Below are 21,142 nucleotides of genomic sequence, written 5' to 3' on the forward strand. Positions count from 1 at the left end.
TACATGTTACAACTGATTGCATTAATTTCTAAATTTAAAGTATACAACCTACCCAGCCACTAGAAAGTTCCACACAGTGCCCTCACCAGTCACTGGAACATTAAAGGAGTTTCCATAACATACTATCACCGTCCATGGTGTACCGGACCGGAAGTTTACACACCACATACTAGCATCTAAATATATTAACTTTCTGACAACTGATCACTGTCCAAACACAATGCAATGAGTGTTCACCGAATCCCAACAGAAACAATGCAACACAGCCACAATCACTGTTAAACAAATTTCAGAACTCTCTCAGATAAGGAGAATGGGGTAATCAGTCTGGGCCTACTGGACGCCTACATGCATGTCCCCATCAACCTGAGTTATCAACATTACCTATGTTTTGCAGTCAACTGTCAAAGATTCCTGTTGAACGGAGAAGCATTTGGTTTATCTGTCGCTCCAGGGTTGTCTACTCAGATTACCACCCGTCACCTAAGCCATGTAAGACTTCACAGTTACACCGACGACTTCCTTTCAGCCGATCAGGACAAGTTGCAGGTAAAACAGATGACAATCTTTCTGATTTAGACTCTCCTACCTGGGCTTCCTGCTATATCCCAACAAGTCAGAATTAAAACCAGCTCAAGACATAGTCTACATAGGAGCAAGGTTCAGCTTTTACAAATGTATCTTTGCGCCTCAAGGTCAGATATAAAAAAGCAAGGGAGATGATCTTGAATGCACAAGACTAGCTCATCAGGTGAAGCTGTTGGTGGATGTCTTACCTAGGCATGTTTTCATCTCTCTAAGATTTAACCTGCAGAGGGAGGCTACAGTTGTCCACTACAAGTTTGGATAAATACAACCTAGCTGTGACCACGAATTGGAAACAGACACAACCTCCCCCGGCTTGGTTGTTGAATCTACATCGGTGGCTACAACATAACAATGTCATGCCAGGAATCCCTCTCATATTTCCCACTCCAGAATGTCCACTGTACACAGATGCTTCAAGCAAAGGTTGGGGCACTCTCGTGGACGATGTCACAGTCCACAAAAAAATAGTCACACCAAGAGAAGGGAATACGCAGCAATTGTCTTGAGGCGGGGGCTTTATCGATTCCAAGCAATCAAAGCATGGAGATTACTGTCACACCACTCATCAGTTTTGATCGCCACAGACAACACCATGGTGGTAGCTTGCATATAGCATCAGAGGGAAAAATTGTTCCTGGAGACTACACATTTGTTTGTCTTTTAAGATTTGATGAAATGCAGAATGCAGGCACGTCAAATATCGGGATAACAGCTTTGCAGACTGTCTCGCCCCAAAGAACATGTTCATGCCCATGGAATGGTCCCTTTTCAAGTCATCAAGAGGATCACCATGACATGGACCTCTCCACATCTCAATCATAAAACATCGCCAACTGTACATGTGGGTGCCCTGTCCATGAGCGGGGAGGAAATGTTTGCATACACATGTTCACCCTGGTCTCCTCTGAATGTCCTGTCCATGAGCGGGGAGGGAATGTTTGCCTACTCATCTTCACCCTGGTCTCCCCTGAATGTCCTGTCCATGAGTGAGTGGGGAGGGAATGTTTGCCTACACATCTTCACCCTGGTCTCCCCTGAATGTCCTCTCCATCAGCAGGGAGGGAATGTTTGCATACACATCTTCACCCTGGTCTCCCCTGGATACCCTGTCCATGAGCGGGGAGGGAATGTTTGCATACTCATCTTCAACCTGGTCTCCTCTGGATGCTCTTTCTGTGAGTGGGGAGGGAATGTTTGCCAACTCATCTTCACCCTGTTTTCCCTGGATGCCCTTTCTGTGAGTGGGGAGGGAATGTTTGCCTACACATCTTCACCCTGGTCTCCCCTGAATGTCCTCTCCATGAGCAGGGAGGGAATGTTTGCATACACATCTTCAACCTGGTCTCCCCTGGATACCCTGTCCATGAGCAGGGAGGGAATGTTTGCATACACATCTTCACCCTGGTCTCCCCTGGATACCCTGTCCATGAGCAGGGAGGGAATGTTTGCATACACATCTTCACCCTGGTCTCCCCTGAATGTCCTGTCCATGAGCGGGGAGGGAAAGTTTGCCTACTCATCTTCACCCTGGGCTCCCCTGAATGTCCTGTCCATGGGCGGGGAAGGAATATTTGCCTACTCATCTTCAGCCTCGTCTCCCCTGAATGTCCATGAGCAGGGAGGGAATGTTTGCCTACTCATCTTCAAACTAGTCTCCCCTGGATACCCTGTCTGTGAGTGGGGAGGGAATGTTTGCCTACTCATCTTCAGCCTCGTCTCCCCTGAATGTCCATGAGCGGGGAGGGGATGTTTGCCTACACATCTTCACCCCGGTCTCCCCTGGATGCCCTTTCTGTGAGTGGGGAGGGAATGTTGCCTACTCATCTTCACCCTGTTCTCCCCTGGATGCCCTTTCTGTGAGTGGGGAGGGAATGTTTGCCTACACATCTTCACCCTGGTCTCCCCTGGATGCCCTGTCTGTGAGTGGGGAGGGAATGTTTGACTACTCTTCTTCACCCTGTTCTCCCATGGATGCCCTGTCCATGTGTGGGTAAGGAATGTTTGCCTACTCATCTTCAGCCTCGTCTCCCCTGAATGTCCATGAGCGGGGAGGGAATGTTTGCATACACATCTTCAACCTGGTCTCCCCTGGATGCCCTGTCCATGAGCGGGGAGGGAATGTTTGCCTACTCATCTTCACCGTGGTCTCCCCTGAATGTCCTGTCCATGAGCGGGGAGGGAATGTTTGCCTACTCATCTTCACCCTGTTCTCCCCTGAATGTCCTGTCCATGAGCAGGGAGGGAATGTTTGCCTACTCATCTTCAACCTGGTCTCCCCTGGATGCCCTTTCTGTGAGTGCGGAGGGAATGTTTGTCTACTCATCTTTACCGTGGTCTCCCCTGAATGTCCTGTCCATGAGCGCGGAGGGAATGTTTGCCTACCCATCTTCACCGTGGTCTCCCCTGAATGTCCTCTCCATGAGCAGGGAGGGAATGTTTGCCTACTCATCTTCACCCTGGTCTCCCCTGAATGTCCTGTCCATGAGCGGGGAGGGAATGTTTGCCTACTCATCTTCACCCTGGTCTCCCCTGAATGTCCTGTCCATGAGCGGGGAGGGAATGTTTGCCTACACATCTTCACCCTCGTCTCCCCTGGATGCCCTGTCCATGAGTGGGGAGGGAATGTTTGCCTACTCATCTTCACCCTGTCCTCCCCTGGATGCCCTGTCTGTGAGCGGGGAGGGAATGTTTGCCTACTCATCTTCACCCTGGGCTCCCCTGAATGTCCTGTCCATGAGCGGGGAGGGAATGTTTGCATACACATCTTCAACCTGGTCTCCTCTGGATGCCCTGTCCATGAGCGGGGAGGGAATGTTTGCCTATTCATCTTCACCCTGGTCTCCCCTGAATGTCCTGTCCATGAGCGGGGAGGGAATGTTTGCCTACAAATCTTCACCCTCGTCTCCCCTGGATGCCCTGTCTGTGAGTGGGGAGGGAATGTTTGCCTAATCATCTTCACCCTGGTCTCCCCTGAATGTCCTGTCCATGAGCGGGGAGGGAATGTTTGCCTACTCATCTTCACCCTGTTCTCCCCTGAATGTCCTGTCCATGAGCAGGGAGGGAATGTTTGCCTACTCATCTTCAACCTGGTCTCCCCTGGATGCCCTTTCTGTGAGTGCGGAGGGAATGTTTGTCTACTCATCTTTACCGTGGTCTCCCCTGAATGTCCTGTCCATGAGCGCGGAGGGAATGTTTGCCTACCCATCTTCACCGTGGTCTCCCCTGAATGTCCTCTCCATGAGCAGGGAGGGAATGTTTGCCTACTCATCTTCACCCTGGTCTCCCCTGAATGTCCTGTCCATGAGCGGGGAGGGAATGTTTGCCTACTCATCTTCACCCTGGTCTCCCCTGAATGTCCTGTCCATGAGCGGGGAGGGAATGTTTGCCTACTCATCTTCACCCTGGTCTCCCCTGAATGTCCTGTCCATGAGCGGGGAGGGAATGTTTGCCTACACATCTTCACCCTCGTCTCCCCTGGATGCCCTGTCCATGAGTGGGGAGGGAATGTTTGCCTACTCATCTTCACCCTGTCCTCCCCTGGATGCCCTGTCTGTGAGCGGGGAGGGAATGTTTGCCTACTCATCTTCACCCTGGGCTCCCCTGAATGTCCTGTCCATGAGCGGGGAGGGAATGTTTGCATACACATCTTCAACCTGGTCTCCTCTGGATGCCCTGTCCATGAGCGGGGAGGGAATGTTTGCCTATTCATCTTCACCCTGGTCTCCCCTGAATGTCCTCTCCATGAGCGGGGAGGGAATGTTTGCCTACACATCTTCACCCTCGTCTCCCCTGGATGCCCTGTCTGTGAGTGGGGAGGGAATGTTTGCCTAATCATCTTCACCCTGGTCTCCCCTGAATGTCCTCTCCATGAGCAGGGAGGGAATGTTTGCATACACATCTTCACCCTGGTCTCCCCTGAATGTCCTGTCCATGAGCGGGGAGGGAATGTTTGCCTACACATCTTCAGCCTCGTCTCCCCTGAATGTCCGTGAGCGGGGAGGGAATGTTTGCATACACATCTTCAACCTGGTCTCCCCTGGATTCCCTGTCCATGAGCGGGGAGGGAATGTTTGCATACTCATCTTCAACCTGGTCTCCCCTGGATGCCCTGTCCATGAGCGGGGAGGGAATGTTTGCATACTCATCTTCACCGTGGTCTCCCCTGAATGTCCTGTCCATGAGCGGGGAGGGAATGTTTGCCTACTCATCTTCACCGTGGTCTCCCCTGAATGTCCTCTCCATGAGCAGGGAGGGAATGTTTGCCTACTCATCTTCAACCTGGTCTCCTCTGGCTGCCCTGTCCATGAGCGGGGAGGGAATGTTTGCCTACTCATCTTCACCCTGGTCTCCCCTGAATGTCCTGTCCATGAGCGGGGAGGGAATGTTTGCCTACTCATCTTCACCCTGGTCTCCCCTGAATGTCCTGTCCATGAGCGGGGAGGGAATGTTTGCCTACACATCTTCACCCTCGTCTCCCCTGGATGCCCTGTCCATGAGTGGGGAGGGAATGTTTGCCTACTCATCTTCACCCTGTCCTCCCCTGGATGCCCTGTCTGTGAGCGGGGAGGGAATGTTTGCCTACTCATCTTCACCCTGGGCTCCCCTGAATGTCCTGTCCATGAGCGGGGAGGGAATGTTTGCATACACATCTTCAACCTGGTCTCCTCTGGATACCCTGTCCATGAGCGGGGAGGGAATGTTTGCCTATTCATCTTCACCCTGGTCTCCTCTGAATGTCCTGTCCATGAGCGGGGAGGGAATGTTTGCCTACACATCTTCACCCTGGTCTCCCCTGGATGCCCTGTCTGTGAGTGGGGAGGGAATGTTTGCCTAATCATCTTCACCCTGGTCTCCCCTGAATGTCCTCTCCATGAGCAGGGAGGGAATGTTTGCATACACATCTTCACCCTGGTCTCCCCTGAATGTCCTGTCCATGAGCGGGGAGGGAATGTTTGCCTACACATCTTCAGCCTCGTCTCCCCTGAATGTCCGTGAGCGGGGAGGGAATGTTTGCATACACATCTTCAACCTGGTCTCCCCTGGATTCCCTGTCCATGAGCAGGGAGGGAATGTTTGCATACTCATCTTCAACCTGGTCTCCCCTGGATGCCCTGTCCATGAGCGGGGAGGGAATGTTTGCATACTCATCTTCACCGTGGTCTCCCCTGAATGTCCTGTCCATGAGCGGGGAGGGAATGTTTGCATACACATCTTCACCCTGGTCTCCCCTGAATGTCCTGTCCATGAGCGGGAAGGGAATGTTTGACTACTCTTCTTCACCCTGTTCTCCCATGGATGCCCTGTCCAAGTGTGGGTAAGGAATATTTGCCTACTCATCTACAGCCTCGTCTCCCCTGAATGTCCGTGAGCGGGGAGGGAATGTTTGCCTACACATCTTCAACCTGGTCTCCCCTGGATGCCCTGTCCATGAGCGGGGAGGGAATGTTTGCATACTCATCTTCACCCTGGTCTCCCCTGAATGTCCTGTCCATGAGCGGGGAGGGAATGTTTGCCTACTCATCTTCACCATGGTCTCCCCTGAATGTCCTCTCCATGAGCAGGGAGGGAATGTTTGCCTACTCATCTTCAACCTGGTCTCCCCTGGATGCCCTGTCCATGAGCGGGGAGGGAATGTTTGCCTCCTCATTTTCACCCTAGTCTCCCCTGAATTTCCTGTCCATGAGCGGGGAGGGAATGTTTGCCTACACATCTTCACCCTGGTCTCCCCTGGATGCCCTGTCTGTGAGTGGGGAGGGAATGTTTGCCTACTCATCTTCACCCTGGTCTCTCCTGAATGTCCTGTCCATGAGCGGGGAGGGAATGTTTGCCTACACATCTTCACCCTGGTCTCCCCTGGATGCCCTGTCTGTGAGTGGGGAGGGAATGTTTGCCTACTCATCTTCACCCTGTTCTCCCCTGGATGCCCTGTCTGTGAGCGGGGAGGGAATGTTTGCATACACATCTTCACCCTGGTCTCCCCTGGATGCCCTGTCCATGAGCGGGGAGCGAATTTTTGCATACACATCTTCACCGTGGTCTCCCCTGAATGTCCTGTCCATGAGCAGGGAGGGAGAGTTTGCCTACTCATCTTCACCGTGGTCTCCCCTGAATGTCCTGTCCATGAGCGGGGAGGGAATGTTTGCCTACACATCTTCAGCCTCGTCTCCCCTGAATGTCCGTGAGCGGGGAGGGAATGTTTGCCTACTCATCTTCACCCTCGTCTCCCCTGGATGCCCTGTCTGTGAGTGGCGAGTTTTCGTATCTAGAATTAGGACGCTTTCACAGCGGTCGACTTATACACAGGGTTGAAGAGTTTTGATGTTTTTTATCCACAAAGACATTACAGTGAGCATGTAACACAAAGACATTACAGTGAGCATGTAACAACAGAAATATCATGTCAACAAATACTGAAGTACGCAAACTAATCATACATTAATCATGTATGGTTATAAAATGTGTTCAGACCTAGAAGTGAGAGTCACGGGAGACTTCAGACCTGGAAGTGAGAGTCACAGGAGACCTCAGACCTGGAAGTGAGAGTCACGGGAGACTTCAGACCTGGAAGTGAGTGTCACAGGAGACCTCAGACCTGGAAGTGAGAGTCACGGGAGACTTCAGACCTGGAAGTGACTGTCACGGGAGACTTCAGACCTGGAAGTGAGAGTCACAGGAGACCTCAGACCTGGAAGTGAGTGTCACGGGAGACTTCAGACCTGGAAGTGAGAGTCACAGGAGACCTCAGACCTGGAAGTGAGAGTCACAGGAGACCTCAGACCTGGAAGTGAGTGTCACAGGAGACCTCAGACCTGGAAGTGAGAGTCACGGGAGACTTCAGACCTGGAAGTGAGAGTCACAGGAGACCTCAGACCTGGAAGTGAGAGTCACGGGAGACCTCAGACCTGGAAGTGAGTGTCACGGGAGACTTCAGACCTGGAAGTGACTGTCACGGGAGACTTCAGACCTGGAAGTGAGAGTCACAGGAGACCTCAGACCTGGAAGTGAGTGTCACAGGAGACCTCAGACCTGGAAGTGAGAGTCACAGGAGACGTCAGGCCTGAAAGTGAGAGTCACAGGAGACCTCAGACCTGGAAGTGAGAGTCACAGGAGACCTCAGACCTGGAAGTGAGAGTCACAGGAGACTTCAGACCTGGAAGTGAGAGTCACAGGAGACTTCAGACCTGGAAGTGAGAGTCACAAGAGACTTCAGACCTGGAAGTGAGAGTCACAGGAGACTTCAGACCTGGAAGTGAGAGTCACAGGAGACCTCAGACCTGGAAGTGAGAGTCACAGGAGACTTCAGACCTGGAAGTGAGAGTCACAGGAGACCTCAGACCTGGAAGTGAGAGTCACTGGAGACCTCAGACCTGGAAGTTAGAGTCACAGGAGACCTCAGACCTGGAAGTGAGAGTCACAGGAGACCTCAGGCCTGGAAGTGAGAGTCACGGGAGACTTCAGACCTAGAAGTGAGAGTCACAGGAGACCTCAGACCTGGAAGTGAGAGTCACTGGAGACCTCAGACCTGGAAGTTAGAGTCACGGGAGACTTCAGACCTAGAAGTGAGAGTCACAGGAGACCTGAGACCTGGAAGTGAGAGTCACAGGAGACCTCAGACCTGGAAGTGAGAGTCACGGGAGACCTCAGACCTGGAAGTGAGAGTCACAGGAGACCTCAGACCTGGAAGTGAGAGTCACACGAGACCTCAGACCTGGAAGTGAGAGTCACAAGAGACCTCAGACCTGGAAGTGAGAGTCACAGGAGACCTCAGACCTGGAAGTGAGAGTCACAGGAGACTTCAGACCTGGAAGTGAGAGTAACAGGAGACCTCAGACCTGGAAGTTAGAGTCACAGGAGACCTCAGACCTGGAAGTTAGAGTCACAGGAGACCTCAGACCTGGAAGTGACTTCAAAGTCACCAAAGAAAGCAGAAGTGACATCTTAAGAACAGAGATTGGGCATCATATTTCTGCTTATCCTTGATCCCTGCTTCACTGTTGCCAACTATCTTGGAGATACCTCTGATGAATACAAGCTATGATGTGAAGGCTACTCAAAGGGATTTTCAAACAATACTACCTCTATGCAGTTGTATTCCATTACAAGAAATGATGTCTTCAGATGGAGAGGGTGCATATGAGTTTCCTGAGTTTATCAAGAAGCAGGTGCCCTTCTGGTCAGGAGTCCTAGTCCATGCTTCTTTACAAGAGTGGTTGTTGCAGACGAAAGAGCATGACAGTTTCTAATTTAGTTAGTGTATGTTTTCTGAAAATATTCTGACCCAAGATGACTGAATTATTGTGATATTTTTATGAATATTTGTCAATGTGTCATAGTGACTGATTTACGACATCCATTGTCTGAAGAACATTTGATTGCAAAGGCTCATTACCCTGGAGCCATGACATCTATATGCCTTTAAACACTTAATTGCTGTTATTTATTAGATGCTAATCCTATTTGTTAATCCCCATTTTTGTCTGCCATCCTGAACAGGATGTGCAAGTATGTCACTGATGATTTACTGTTTACATTTATATTTATTACTTACTAAATGTCAGGTGACCTTGGCTATATAAGCCTTGGTCCAGAGAGATTGAGAAGGAGAAAAAAAGGTCTTACCCTTAGCCTAGCTAGGGTTAGGCTGGGTGCTCCTGGGCACCTAGACAACAACCACTACCACCATGTGCTGACCTGGCACATAGTGTCTTCTGTATGTATATATCTACATGTATAAAGTAAAACTGTATTTTAACTTAATTTGGTGGAGCTATCGGGTATGACAGACTTCTTAGTCTGTCCTTTCCTGTACCTCTTTGCAGCATGGCATATGGTTCACAAAACTGTAGGAAGTGACTGTCTCTTATGAAAAGGATATACTACCTTCCTGGGGGCCAATCACCAAGAACGAAGAAGAAAGAAGATTGAAGAAAGAACAAGAACCTCTCCGATCAAGAACAAGTTCTCCGATCCCAAACCTTCCCTGCTCGAATATCTTAGCAACACTGCTAAGACTTCCCCTTCAAGATGTCGTTCCTGCACATGACCTGAGAAAAGAAGTATACACGCCTATCCCACAGAGACCCGACCACAGCCGACTACAGCAGACCCAGCACAATACAGAAACCGCCTCACGGGCACCTACAAGATGGATACTGTGTACAAGATATCTCATGGGGACGTACCAGTTTGTGTTTACTTACATGGACTCAATCAAGGATATATATTGTGTGACTGTTGAATTGTGCAACCAGGTATGATTAATCAAAGCCAGTATATTAATGCCAAAATGTGTCTTTCCAAAATTCTGTTTTGTATGTGTGCAATATACTCCAAATTACATCTTTAGTCAAGCTAGATCTTTGAAGTTATTGTGTAGGGAATCTTTGAAATGTCTCCAGGCCACGCCAGACATATAGTTGCAGCTAGGGCCCAGACAAACCTAAGCTGTATGTTATCGAGTCACACCTTAAAGCTCGACTCGTAATTTCAAAAATCTAAACGACAAAATTTGTAATTTGTTACAAGTTATTAATGTGCACAGTTTTGTACAAAATTGAATGTATTGTCTAGGACTTTGAATTCAGATTAGGGATATTCTTGGGTGAGCCACCCCCCACACATATGTTTATTGTATGTCAGTAATAAGTATTTAACAGCACAGCAGTATTCAGCATTTCAGAGTTTTGATGTCGGAATTAAGAATTTTTTTTCTTGGGCATCGCACCCACAATATCTGGGCAAGCTCCGTCAAAGACACGGGAAGAGCATCCATTGTACTTAAAAGGGCAATAGTACCCACAAGTACCGTTTGAGTCACGCTGTAAAGCTAGACTCCTGGTTTCAAATTTCTTTATGCAAAATATTTGCTGAGATGTTTAATTTGTACTTTTTATGACATTACTCATTATCATTATTTGGTACTGAGTCACACCGCCAAACTAGACTCCTGAATTCAAATAACCTTCAGTGATATATTTATTGAATCTGTGCAAAGCAGTAATTACCATGTAGTGAAATTGCACATTACAAAGATCACTTGGTTAGTTTTCAAACTGGCACTAATTCAAATTGGCTAGATGATCACTTTCATACCGTCATTGCATAGATATAATTGTTGCATAAAGATTTCATATAACTGATTTTGATCACATTTGCATGGTTGTTTTCCTTGGTAAAAAAGTTCACACATATCAATTTGGACTCATGTAAGCTTGGGGTCCAAGCTTCACGTAACGGAGGGAAGTTGTCATAGCGACTGATTTACGACATCCATTGTCTGAAGAACATTTGATTGCAAAGGCTCATTACCCTGGAGCCATGACATCTATATGCCTTTAAACACTTAATTGCTGTTATTTATTAGATGCTAATCCTATTTGTTAATCCCCATTTTTGTGTACATCGACCGTCTGCCATCCTGAACAGGATGTGCAAGTATGTCACTGATGATTTACTGTTTACATTTATATTTATTACTTACTAAATGTCAGGTGACCTTGGCTATATAAGCCTTGGTCCAGAGAGATTGAGAAGGAGAAAAAAAGGTCTTACCCTTAGTCTAGCTAGGGTTAGGCTGGGTGCTCCTGGGCACCTAGACAACAACCACTACCACCATGTGCTGACCTGGCACATAGTGTCTTCTGTATGTATATATCTACATGTATAAAGTAAAACTGTATATACCGCAAGCCATCGTCACCAAGTTGTCACTTCCAACAGGAACCATACGTCGGCCCCTTGCATATATGAGTGTGCAAATTGTTCATTAATCAACGTCGGACAGACACACATTGTTAATTGAATACCTATATGGCTCAGTTGACAGGTGAGCTACAGTGCTGGTAACCTGTAAGGACCAGGTCATTGTGACCTGGTTCATCAGTCAAACATGCAGTTGAAGATGTTATGCTATAAGCATATACAAGATTACCTCATTTAGTGCATATTTCTGTCACAAGCAAACTTTTGAATCAAAGTATAAGTCTCCCTTTAACTTAAGACTAGAACTGTAATCCTATAAAGTTCATTAGGCAGCCATATTGAAATGTCATGTTGGCCTATTACTGAACAATTTCTTCATGTATCACTGTAGGATTTTGTACACAGTGAGCATGTCTATTGTGTATGGTCTCATCTTTTTGTGTTTCCATATTTGACTCATTGACAACCTTTGCCTTCTGTAGCCCTTATGTCTAATGGTGTCTGACTTCTCTGAACAGGCTGCAGGAATGAGCCAGATTTTTTTTTTAATCAGATTTTCAAAAAAACATGAGCCTTGGAGTCGAACACATTTGTTCAGACCAAACAGAAAATATTTTATCCTTTTTTCAAAATGAATGTAAAAATTTAAGCCATGCCCATTAAAGTGGACTACTTTCACCTCTACAGAACGAAAAAGGGGAATCACATACTGCGAAAGAATTTCCTTTCTGCTCATCTGTGGCATTATTCACAGAACATTTTAGTGAAATTATGCATATTCATGTTACCAGAGTTGGACAAGGAATGAAACAGCAAACATGCAGCCTCGCTTGCCTGGTGTTTCTCGCTTGCCAGCTTTAAACAAATTTCATGTCTTTGGGTTTCATTTCTAACTCACATTTGTCCAACTATGACTTCCGTTGTCTTGAAACAGCTGCCTTCTCCTGGGCATATTTGCATAGCAGATTCTTACAAATGTTTGCACATCGGTCTTTTTGGCACAGTCAATACTTAAATGAAACTTATTCCGTTTTTCTATATATTTTGAAGTTTGGCAAATGTTGACGTTTCAACATGCTCCTAAATTTTCACAAATGCATTTCCTCTTACTGTCAACGCCTTTTCCTCAGAAACAACTGGACAAATGAAGCTTAAATTTCATATGCTTGTTCCCACAAATATTGGCACCTGAATTAAAATGATTTTCAGAATGGCCTACCTTGGAGACTTTATTGAAAAAACTCTTTATGGCCACTGGTGTAATGTTATGTTCTTAAATATTCTCAAAATGCATTTTCATCTCTGTAAACATCTTTTGATCTGAATTTGCCCGACCGAGGAAGCAATGGCATGTGTGTTTCTCCTAACATGACTTGTTACTTTGGAAATATCCTATGGCATTGGAAATATTATTCCGTCTGAAAAGGTATGTAAGGCTCAGAGGTGAAACTTGGTGTAACATAAACTTAACTGTTGTACATTGTTGCTTCTTTTCTATTCTTTAAAATGTTGTGTGTGATCACATTCACAGTCTATTCCAGTTTCAAGGAAATTATTAAAATATGTTTGTGTGCTTCCTGTTACAGAGTAGATGACCTGGTCAGACACAACCCTGAATACCTGGAGCAGCCTGAAGCATCACTAACAAAACAGCAGAAAAACACCTAGACACCGGCCATTTAGGCACCACACACAACACAGCAGAAGAAGAACTAGACACCTGCCATTGAAGCACCACACAACACAGCTAACAATTGGGGGGCAATTATTACTTTGGGGATATGTGTGACAGATTATTTATACCAAATGAATCAAAGAAAGCCTCTTTTCCTGAAGGAAAGCAAGGAAAATAAATGATACTACACATTTCTCAAATCCATATGATACTCACTCAAATGTGAACACAATATTCATTATGCTTTTGTTTTATTAATTGCAGTGAAGAAGCAGGCTTTTCTATAAAAGAAACATGTTGATTATTGTCTACATGGCAACAACAAACCTAGAAAGACAATGCAGTATTACAGGAAAAAGGATGTCTGTATAATTAAACACGACAGATTATTGCATAATGCATGTACAAATAAGTATTATACCTACTGTTGGATGTCACAGTAGATTTAGTATTGCATAAGCAGACACAGACCTACAGAGTTACACACAGACAGGAACAAGAGTCACACAGATGTACAGAATTACACAAAGACAGGAACAAGAATCACACAGATGTACGGAATTACACACAGACATGACTTACACACAGACAGGAACAAGAAACACACAGATGTACGGAATTACACACAGACATGACTTACACACAGACAGGAACAAGAGTCACACAGATGTACAGAATTACAGACAGACAGGAACAAGAGTCACACAGATGTACAGAATTACACACAGACAGGAACAAGAGTCACACAGATGTACAGAATTACAAAGAGACGTGACTTATATAAAGACAGGAACAAGAGTCACACAGATGTACAGAATTACAAAGAGACGTGACTTACAAACAGACAAGAACAAGAGTCACACAGATGTACAGAATTACAGACAGACAGGAACAAGAGTCACACAGATGCTCGTTTGCAGCTTTAGGTATTGACAGTTAGTGAGTCATCTGGTCCGTCTGTACCCTACCCTGTACATATGTACAGTGTCCCAGCCTGCTTGTAACAGATGAACCCATAACTTATAGTATTCTTGTGAACACCTCTGTTTCAACATCAAGGCTTTGATGACCTCGGTAGGTGATCTGTGGTTGTTCCTTCACAATACTAGTGAGTTCAAATTATGAAATAATTACTTGTAGCACTTTCTACTTGACCCATTATGAAGCATATTACCCTCTTGGTTGCAAAGTATCTTTCATATACTCCTTAGTCTTCTTCATGCACAAGTATCGGTTGTATTAAATATATAATATTTAGAGAAAAATAACGAAGGCAGTGTAGAACCTAAGCAACGCACCTGTTAAATATTTACATGTACTGGTGTTATTTTTCTGCATCATAGGCATGATTCCTTCGTTTTCATGTAGGTGTGATATCAATGTGCGCATTCATCTATCTGGAATTAGGACAAGTAGATTAGATAGATGATAAAGGAAAGTAAAATAATGTGGCAACAGATTTTAGTTCTTTCATGCTGTCACAATCCAGTTTGTTCTAGCAGCTTGTAGCAGTGCCTATCTGGAGTGCAGTGTGTGTGTGTGTGTGTGTGTGTGTGTGTGTGTGTGTGTGTGTGTGTGTGTGTCCTTTGGTGCAGTGAAAGATGGTCATTTTGCACTGTTATAAATTTTCCTTTTCGTGTGCAATAAATATAATTAAGTTCATCCATCATAATTACTTTCCATTCAGATGTATGTGTAGCAGCCTCTGTGTGTTCTAACGATATGACATATCATGTTTATGTTGGAATATTGTTTTCTTGTGACAGTACTGGTTACGTTTAACTGACAGCCATTTGCACAGAAGTGCGTCCTGTCACATTTGCTGCACTACACATACACCAGTCTCAGCTTTGGTGGCATTACAAGGTTCCCCTGGGTAGTTTGTAAGTGCAGATGTTTGCAGGTATACTGCCTATGGTACCCTGTGTTACCCTGTGTTACATACATGCCAGTAAGTACTGAGGCCACTCCTGTGTATTATGCTTTCCAGGTGATAAATGTTATTTGCCCTAGCTGACATGCAGCTACTTGTTTGTACCTAATTAAATATCATAAACAGAGCAATTGCATTCCAGGATGTCCTACCTGTTCAGTAGAAGTCCTCATCTTTTAAAGGCTAAAACTGATGGCAATAACCTCTTCTTATAGCTTGAGTCTGGTTTTGGAGATGGTCACAATACACCAGTAGGAGGTGGCGCTACACCAATTTGCATGACATGGTGGTTATTGCAATAGGTCTGATAAGTTGTTCAAGAGCAATCCTTTCCTGGGCATGACCAGTTTCAATTCACAACATGTGTCTCCAGGAATCCATCAGTATAACTGTTATTTACTTTGGAAATATCGTACTTCTTTCATTTTTATGTATTTATTGTATCAAAAATTGTAGTTGTATTTGTATGTCCAAATTTATGTACTTTTGCATGCAATGGTCCTGTGCACTTCAGGTCAACATACTATTTAATTTCAAGTTTTATATCTGTGTTATATATCAGTATTCAGGGTCCTGCTTGCAGTGTATTATTTTAGATGAAGATATTGAAAATTCACATTTTGACTACTTTCCTCTGTGACGTACGAATAAATATTTAAAATGTTTGTTTTTGTAATGTTTTGGGACATGATTCAGGTAGAATATCTGAGTGGAACGTTTGGTCTCATTTGTGGATCTTTAGTGTGCGTCGTCATCACTGCTTTACATTTAGTAAAGTTCTGAAATTATTCTCATTAAATTCAGCACCTGTATAGTGCCACTTTGACAGCAATCAAGATGCCAGAACTGAAAATGAGAACACCTTCAAACACGTATCATTGGCATTCAAGAAGTTGGTGAGTAAGTAGGAAAACATACAACTTAATGGATAACAACTTCTGGTTCATTGCATACAGTGATGTTTCAGTGTAGATTCTTTATTACACCATTATCAAGCTGAAGCGTTATCCATTACCTGTTTTTCTCAATGTTATTCTGTTGCTTATCACAATATGTTCCCGTGGACCTACGTGTTTCTTATAAGATTATACTAGTAAAAGGTAAATGTGACAAGTTAAGACACGCACATATCCATAGTACTGCTTGTTGCGGACCACAGGCTACCCCTTTCTTCACACTGGTACTCGCCAACTCCAGATCAATGGTTTAATCCTCATACAAGGTGCCAGTCCTGCAAGAATAACACATGCACGCTAAAATCCAGGTTCACTTTGAAAACTCTGAAAGGTGTGACATAATGTTTCTGACTCATACAAGAACACTATGGCTTCAGTTAAAAATTCGTCATCTACGTCCTGTTAGAAGAGGAAAGTGATTCAATCTGTAACACCTATCACTGACAAGCACGCCATCTACCCCTCTTTGCTCATCCCACCCTCCCGATATAGTTAAGGAGCCGATGTACCTTTCGGGTAAGGTGGACCATCTAGGCTTGGAGGAAGCAAATGATCTCCACCATATACCACATTTACTCTTTAACTTAAATGAGTTCTCATCTATGTCTGAAATGATTGACATACGTATGCAACCAATGTCTCATAAAACTTAACATCTAAAAGAATCTGTTGCACAACCAAAATAGATCTAGGGCTGAATATGACAGTACATCCTCCCAGTAGTAATCATGAATGTTGCCAAGCTGAAACAGCAGATTATGACTAGAGTAAGAGAGTCATGAAAAGGTATTGAGAATCTCACAGATCTCCACCCTACCACAAAACAATAAGGTAGACCGGGAGTTACGGATGTCTCACTGCAGCCGGAAGAGAGATGGAGAATGGTGTCCATCTAGTCTTCACTATTACAACAGACGAGTTGACCAAGAATCTCATACACGTCATGCTAGATCTCCTAAGCATAATCCCTCTCATACCATTATGCAATCCAGTTCTTAGTTCGGGGTCAGTGAAGTGGATGTTAGATCACCGACCCACACTTATATTTAACATGCTTCCCATTCCTCGTGCCACAGATCAGATGACCAGGACTACTCTACCCCAAGCTATCTCAGGTCACCCAAGTGCAGCTTGCATAGGAGGTGTGGATCTATATCTTACATGACTTCTTCAATGAATTTGAACTCTTGCATAAAGAATGATTATACTGAACCAAATTAAAAACTTCACAATCCTAAAATTTTAACATTTTGACCAGTTATCATTGTGGGCCCTTATTGTGTATTTAAACAGTAATGGCCACGTATTGTCTTCAGATAACACACGTTTTTGTGGAGGTGAATCGATCAAAATCATGTGCACAGCACTATAGTGGTCTCCCGACCTCAATCCCATCGAACACGTCTGGGATGCTCTTGGCAGAACCAAGAGAGAGTCTCCGCACTCTCCAGAACCAACCACAGAATTTGCAAGATCTTGGCACCATTTTGCAGCAACAATGGCGTCGTCTTCCCAATCAGGTGTTCACAAGCATCACAAGGTCCATGCGGAGGCGTTGTGTGGCAGTTTTCAGCGCACATGGTGGCCATACACGCTACTGTACTAGTGTGCCATCAGATTCTTGTGCTTGGGATTTATGATTTAAACTGTTGATGTTATTACCGAATACCGTAGGTGCTTAGAACAAATTATGGTTACCACCGTTAATTAAAATCCTTCTTTGGACATTTATGATTAACAGTTACCTTCTCTGATAAATTTGTCCATTGTATATCATATATGGGATTACTTTTAAAAATGTTTTTAATTTGACTCAGTATACAAACTCAATAATTGTTCCATTAAAGATATCATTGCAGAACTTTACAATATGATTCCGGCTAGGAGTAAGTAGGAGCTACCTTCCAAACCTTTGCTAGAGCATGTGAACATGAGAAACCCGTTAAAGAGTCTGAAGCATTCCACACCCTAACTTGTTCATCATATACCAACGATGTCATCAAGAGAATTGAAGCATATCTGAATTCTTCATCAAATCATGACATCAGATTTGGTATGCTTGCCATTAATAAGAATCCTTGCAGGACACGCGATGCTCCTTTCCAAGTTCAGCCAAAGATTGATGAAGATTTTTATTAACTAGTTAAAAATTCTAACACCAGGATGCACGTTAACATTGCTCGAATCCCAGACTTTGACGTCAACAAATAACTGTTAAACACCAGTTCATATATTAACTGGGTTGTGGCTGAAATTCATCACGCCATCCCACCTAACCAGAGTGAAAGTCTTCCACTAGTAACCGCCAAAGAGATGACTCTACAGCAGGCCGGCTTTATTCTCCGCTCATCAGGCCACATGCTACAAATGTGAGACGATCTTCAAACAGCACAGGTTTGGATGTCAGTACAGTTCCTCCTCATGTAAAGAAACCATCTACTGCCACAAGTGCACCATATGATTTTGGAGGTAGAGGCAGACGAGGCTTCCAAGGTGGACCCCGGCAGAAGCTAACAGATTTCTACAGATCCTGTTGACCCGCCCGATTGCCCGATGGACAGATTATCAACGCACACAACATATCCCATAGACATGGCCTGCCTTATTGACATTGATATAAGACTATCAAAGTTAAGCACTACACCTACTCCGGGCCCAGGCAGGGGACGTCTTATGCAGTACGCAGACAACTGGGAAGCCATCACAGACTATTCCTGGCTGCTCGGAGTGGTAAAAAGAGGATACAAACTCCACTTTCTAAAACTTCGAAGAGTGGTTATTCATCCTACTGGACGCCGATTCCATCTGACAGGAAGAAAGCTACTTGCATCAAATGTGGCCATACTAGCCAAGAGAGCCATCAGTGCATTGAAAGAATCAGATACTATCCTTGGATTCTGCTCACCAGTCTTCCTGGTTCCGAAGAATAATTCATTGGAAATGTGCATGATCAATGATTTGATAGTGCTAAACAAAGAATATCTTGTGAAACCTCCCAAGTTCTTCATGGAATCCTTCAAGAAATTAAAGAACACCCAAAGACAAGCAGATTGTATGACACGCCTATGCCTCCAGGATGCCTATCTTCATGTTCCCATCCATCCATCTAAATCATCTTTACTATTTATGATTCACAGTCAACGGTCACAAATACCAGGTCAAAGTATTTTGGTTCGGCATATCCATCATCAGGATCACCAACCCCATCATCGGGTTTGCTTATCTAAAGCTAAAAAGACTACACGATAACATAGACGACTTCCTATTGGCTGATCAGGACAAGTAGCAGATCAAGCTAAATACAGTAGTTCCTGTTTCAACTCCCCCCCCCCCACCCCCCACCCCAAATCAGAGTTAGTGCCCACTCATGACATCATCAACACAGGGGCAAGATTTCAACTCAACATGTGTTTAGTAGCGCCTATGAGGGTTAAGATATGATCATAAGCACACTCGACCATAATCAAATCAAGGCGTTGGTGGATGTCATGCCTAGGCACGCTCACTTCCATCCAGGTACTTACAGAGGCAATCTAGAGCTAGATCTAGAAGAGCTAACTCAACCTCCACGTCTAATGTATCCATCCCCCTATACATAACCTCTACACATCTGCGTCAGAGAGGGATGGGGCACACAAATGTACGACATCACAGTACAGGGGAAATAGCTTATCCAAGAAAAAGAGTTCTACATCAACTGCCTGGAATTGAGAACCATATATCTGGCTTCAGAAGCAAGGCAAGACCGTCTGCACCATTCATCAGGAATGATTGCTACAGACAACGCGCCGTACATATAGCACTAAGAAGGCATGAAGTCTCAGCGTTTGTTGATGTAGGATACACATTTGCCTTGGCAGACGTGAGTTGCAGGATCACGGCAAGTTGTCATTTTACCTTTCCCGGGAAAACAAAGTCGTGCACACGGAATGCTCCCCATATCCTGAAAGTCGATAGATTTCCCATGGGATACTCCTTATCTGGATCTGTTCGCCCACACCTCAAAAGCAAACTGTGTCAGTCCAATGTCAGACCTGCTAGACCTCCAGGTCAACGCCCTATCTAAGAACTGGGAGGAAATGGCCGCAAATGGGTCCATATCTTGACTTCGATACAGACCGCCAGCTACTTTAAATGAACTGCACAAAGAGTGGCAAGCTCATGGAGTTCAGCATCTACTGCCGTCTATAACAACAGATTGGACAAGTTTGTTGAGTGAAGAAGGGGTAGAGATATTATATACTGGAGACAGTTGCCGAATTATTGCTTCACCTCAGAAACCACAAGAACTTCAAGGCATGGCACCACTGAATGCTGTCCTGGCATCAGTATTACAACAGGTACTGAACCGACTTGTGAAGTCTTTTGCACTGAAATATATCAGAATACCACATACTTTCTCAATTGGAATTTATCTACAGTATTGGCAGCATTGATAAAACCACTTTATGAGCCCATGAGTAATGGAACATTACTATTAGCTTCCGGGAAAACTACTTTCCTCCTAGCTATGGCCACTGCAGCTCCTGTATCAGAGCTACACGCTGTTGATCAGGCTCAGCATCGTTCAGTTCCCTCCGGATTTTATTGCCCAAAACTAACCATCGACATTCGGCCCACTTGGTCATGGTCAATACACGATACCAGTATCACACTTAGGCTTGGATGATCTAAGTGATGACTTCGGCATGAACAACACAAGTCCGTCTGAGGGTCCACAACTGTTTATTTAGACGATGGTTGACGTGCTACGATCGTAGGCCAGGTCTAAACTCTCTCAGACCTCTTGTCTGGTCACTTATATACCCAGGGTCGTCAGCTAAAATCCTTTGTCTCCAAACGCCCCGCATCTGGTCAGTGGCTTTGTAATTAATATGATAATTCTTATTAATCTCCAACTCGGGTTCCCCGTCTCCTATCAATCTTAACCCTGGGGCTCCGGTCAGTCCCTTTTTAGGAGGTGGCTCTTAATAGCCTGATAATCGCCCTCCGACCCCTGACCACCGGTCAACCCTCATCATAATGGGTTATTTGGTTATTGTCTTGGCATGGCGATTGTCCGCCACGCGACACGCTGTCGGCCCATCTGTGGCGGTGACTAGGGGACAAAGGTGACTACGGTTTTCCACTGACCAGTGCATTAGTAGGGGCAGCAATTTAGGTAATTAGTGAGATGCCATCTGGCCTCTCTTTACCCTTGATACATCTCCCCGCTGTGACGTAAGGACGTTTCCATACGTCCTTATGAGGGGTCGTAATCAATTGAGCGTGACGACCCTGAGTTTGTCT

The 21,142-nt window shown here is 45.1% G+C and overlaps 1 protein-coding gene across 5 annotated transcripts in view; it reads left to right on the forward strand.

Moving 5' to 3' along the window:
• LOC139461024 (uncharacterized) overlaps window positions 1-15,536 on the forward strand; it is a 181,647-nt gene extending 166,111 nt beyond the window's left edge. For 4 of the 5 annotated variants that reach the window (XM_071242508.1, XM_071242509.1, XM_071242512.1 and 1 more), the window contains one exon: window positions 12,876-15,536. In XM_071242508.1, the coding sequence (XP_071098609.1) occupies window positions 12,876-12,957 (82 nt within the window). In that variant the 3' untranslated portion in view covers window positions 12,958-15,536. The remainder of the gene's footprint in view (window positions 1-12,875) is intronic. The other variant, XM_071242510.1, reaches the window with a different exon arrangement.
• The last annotated feature ends 5,606 nt before the right edge of the window (window positions 15,537-21,142 follow it).

The sequence above is a fragment of the Haliotis cracherodii genome, unplaced genomic scaffold (genome assembly GCF_022045235.1).
Source record: "Haliotis cracherodii isolate W230 unplaced genomic scaffold, xgHalCrac1.p SCAF_14, whole genome shotgun sequence".
Lineage (NCBI taxonomy): Eukaryota > Metazoa > Mollusca > Gastropoda > Lepetellida > Haliotidae > Haliotis > Haliotis cracherodii.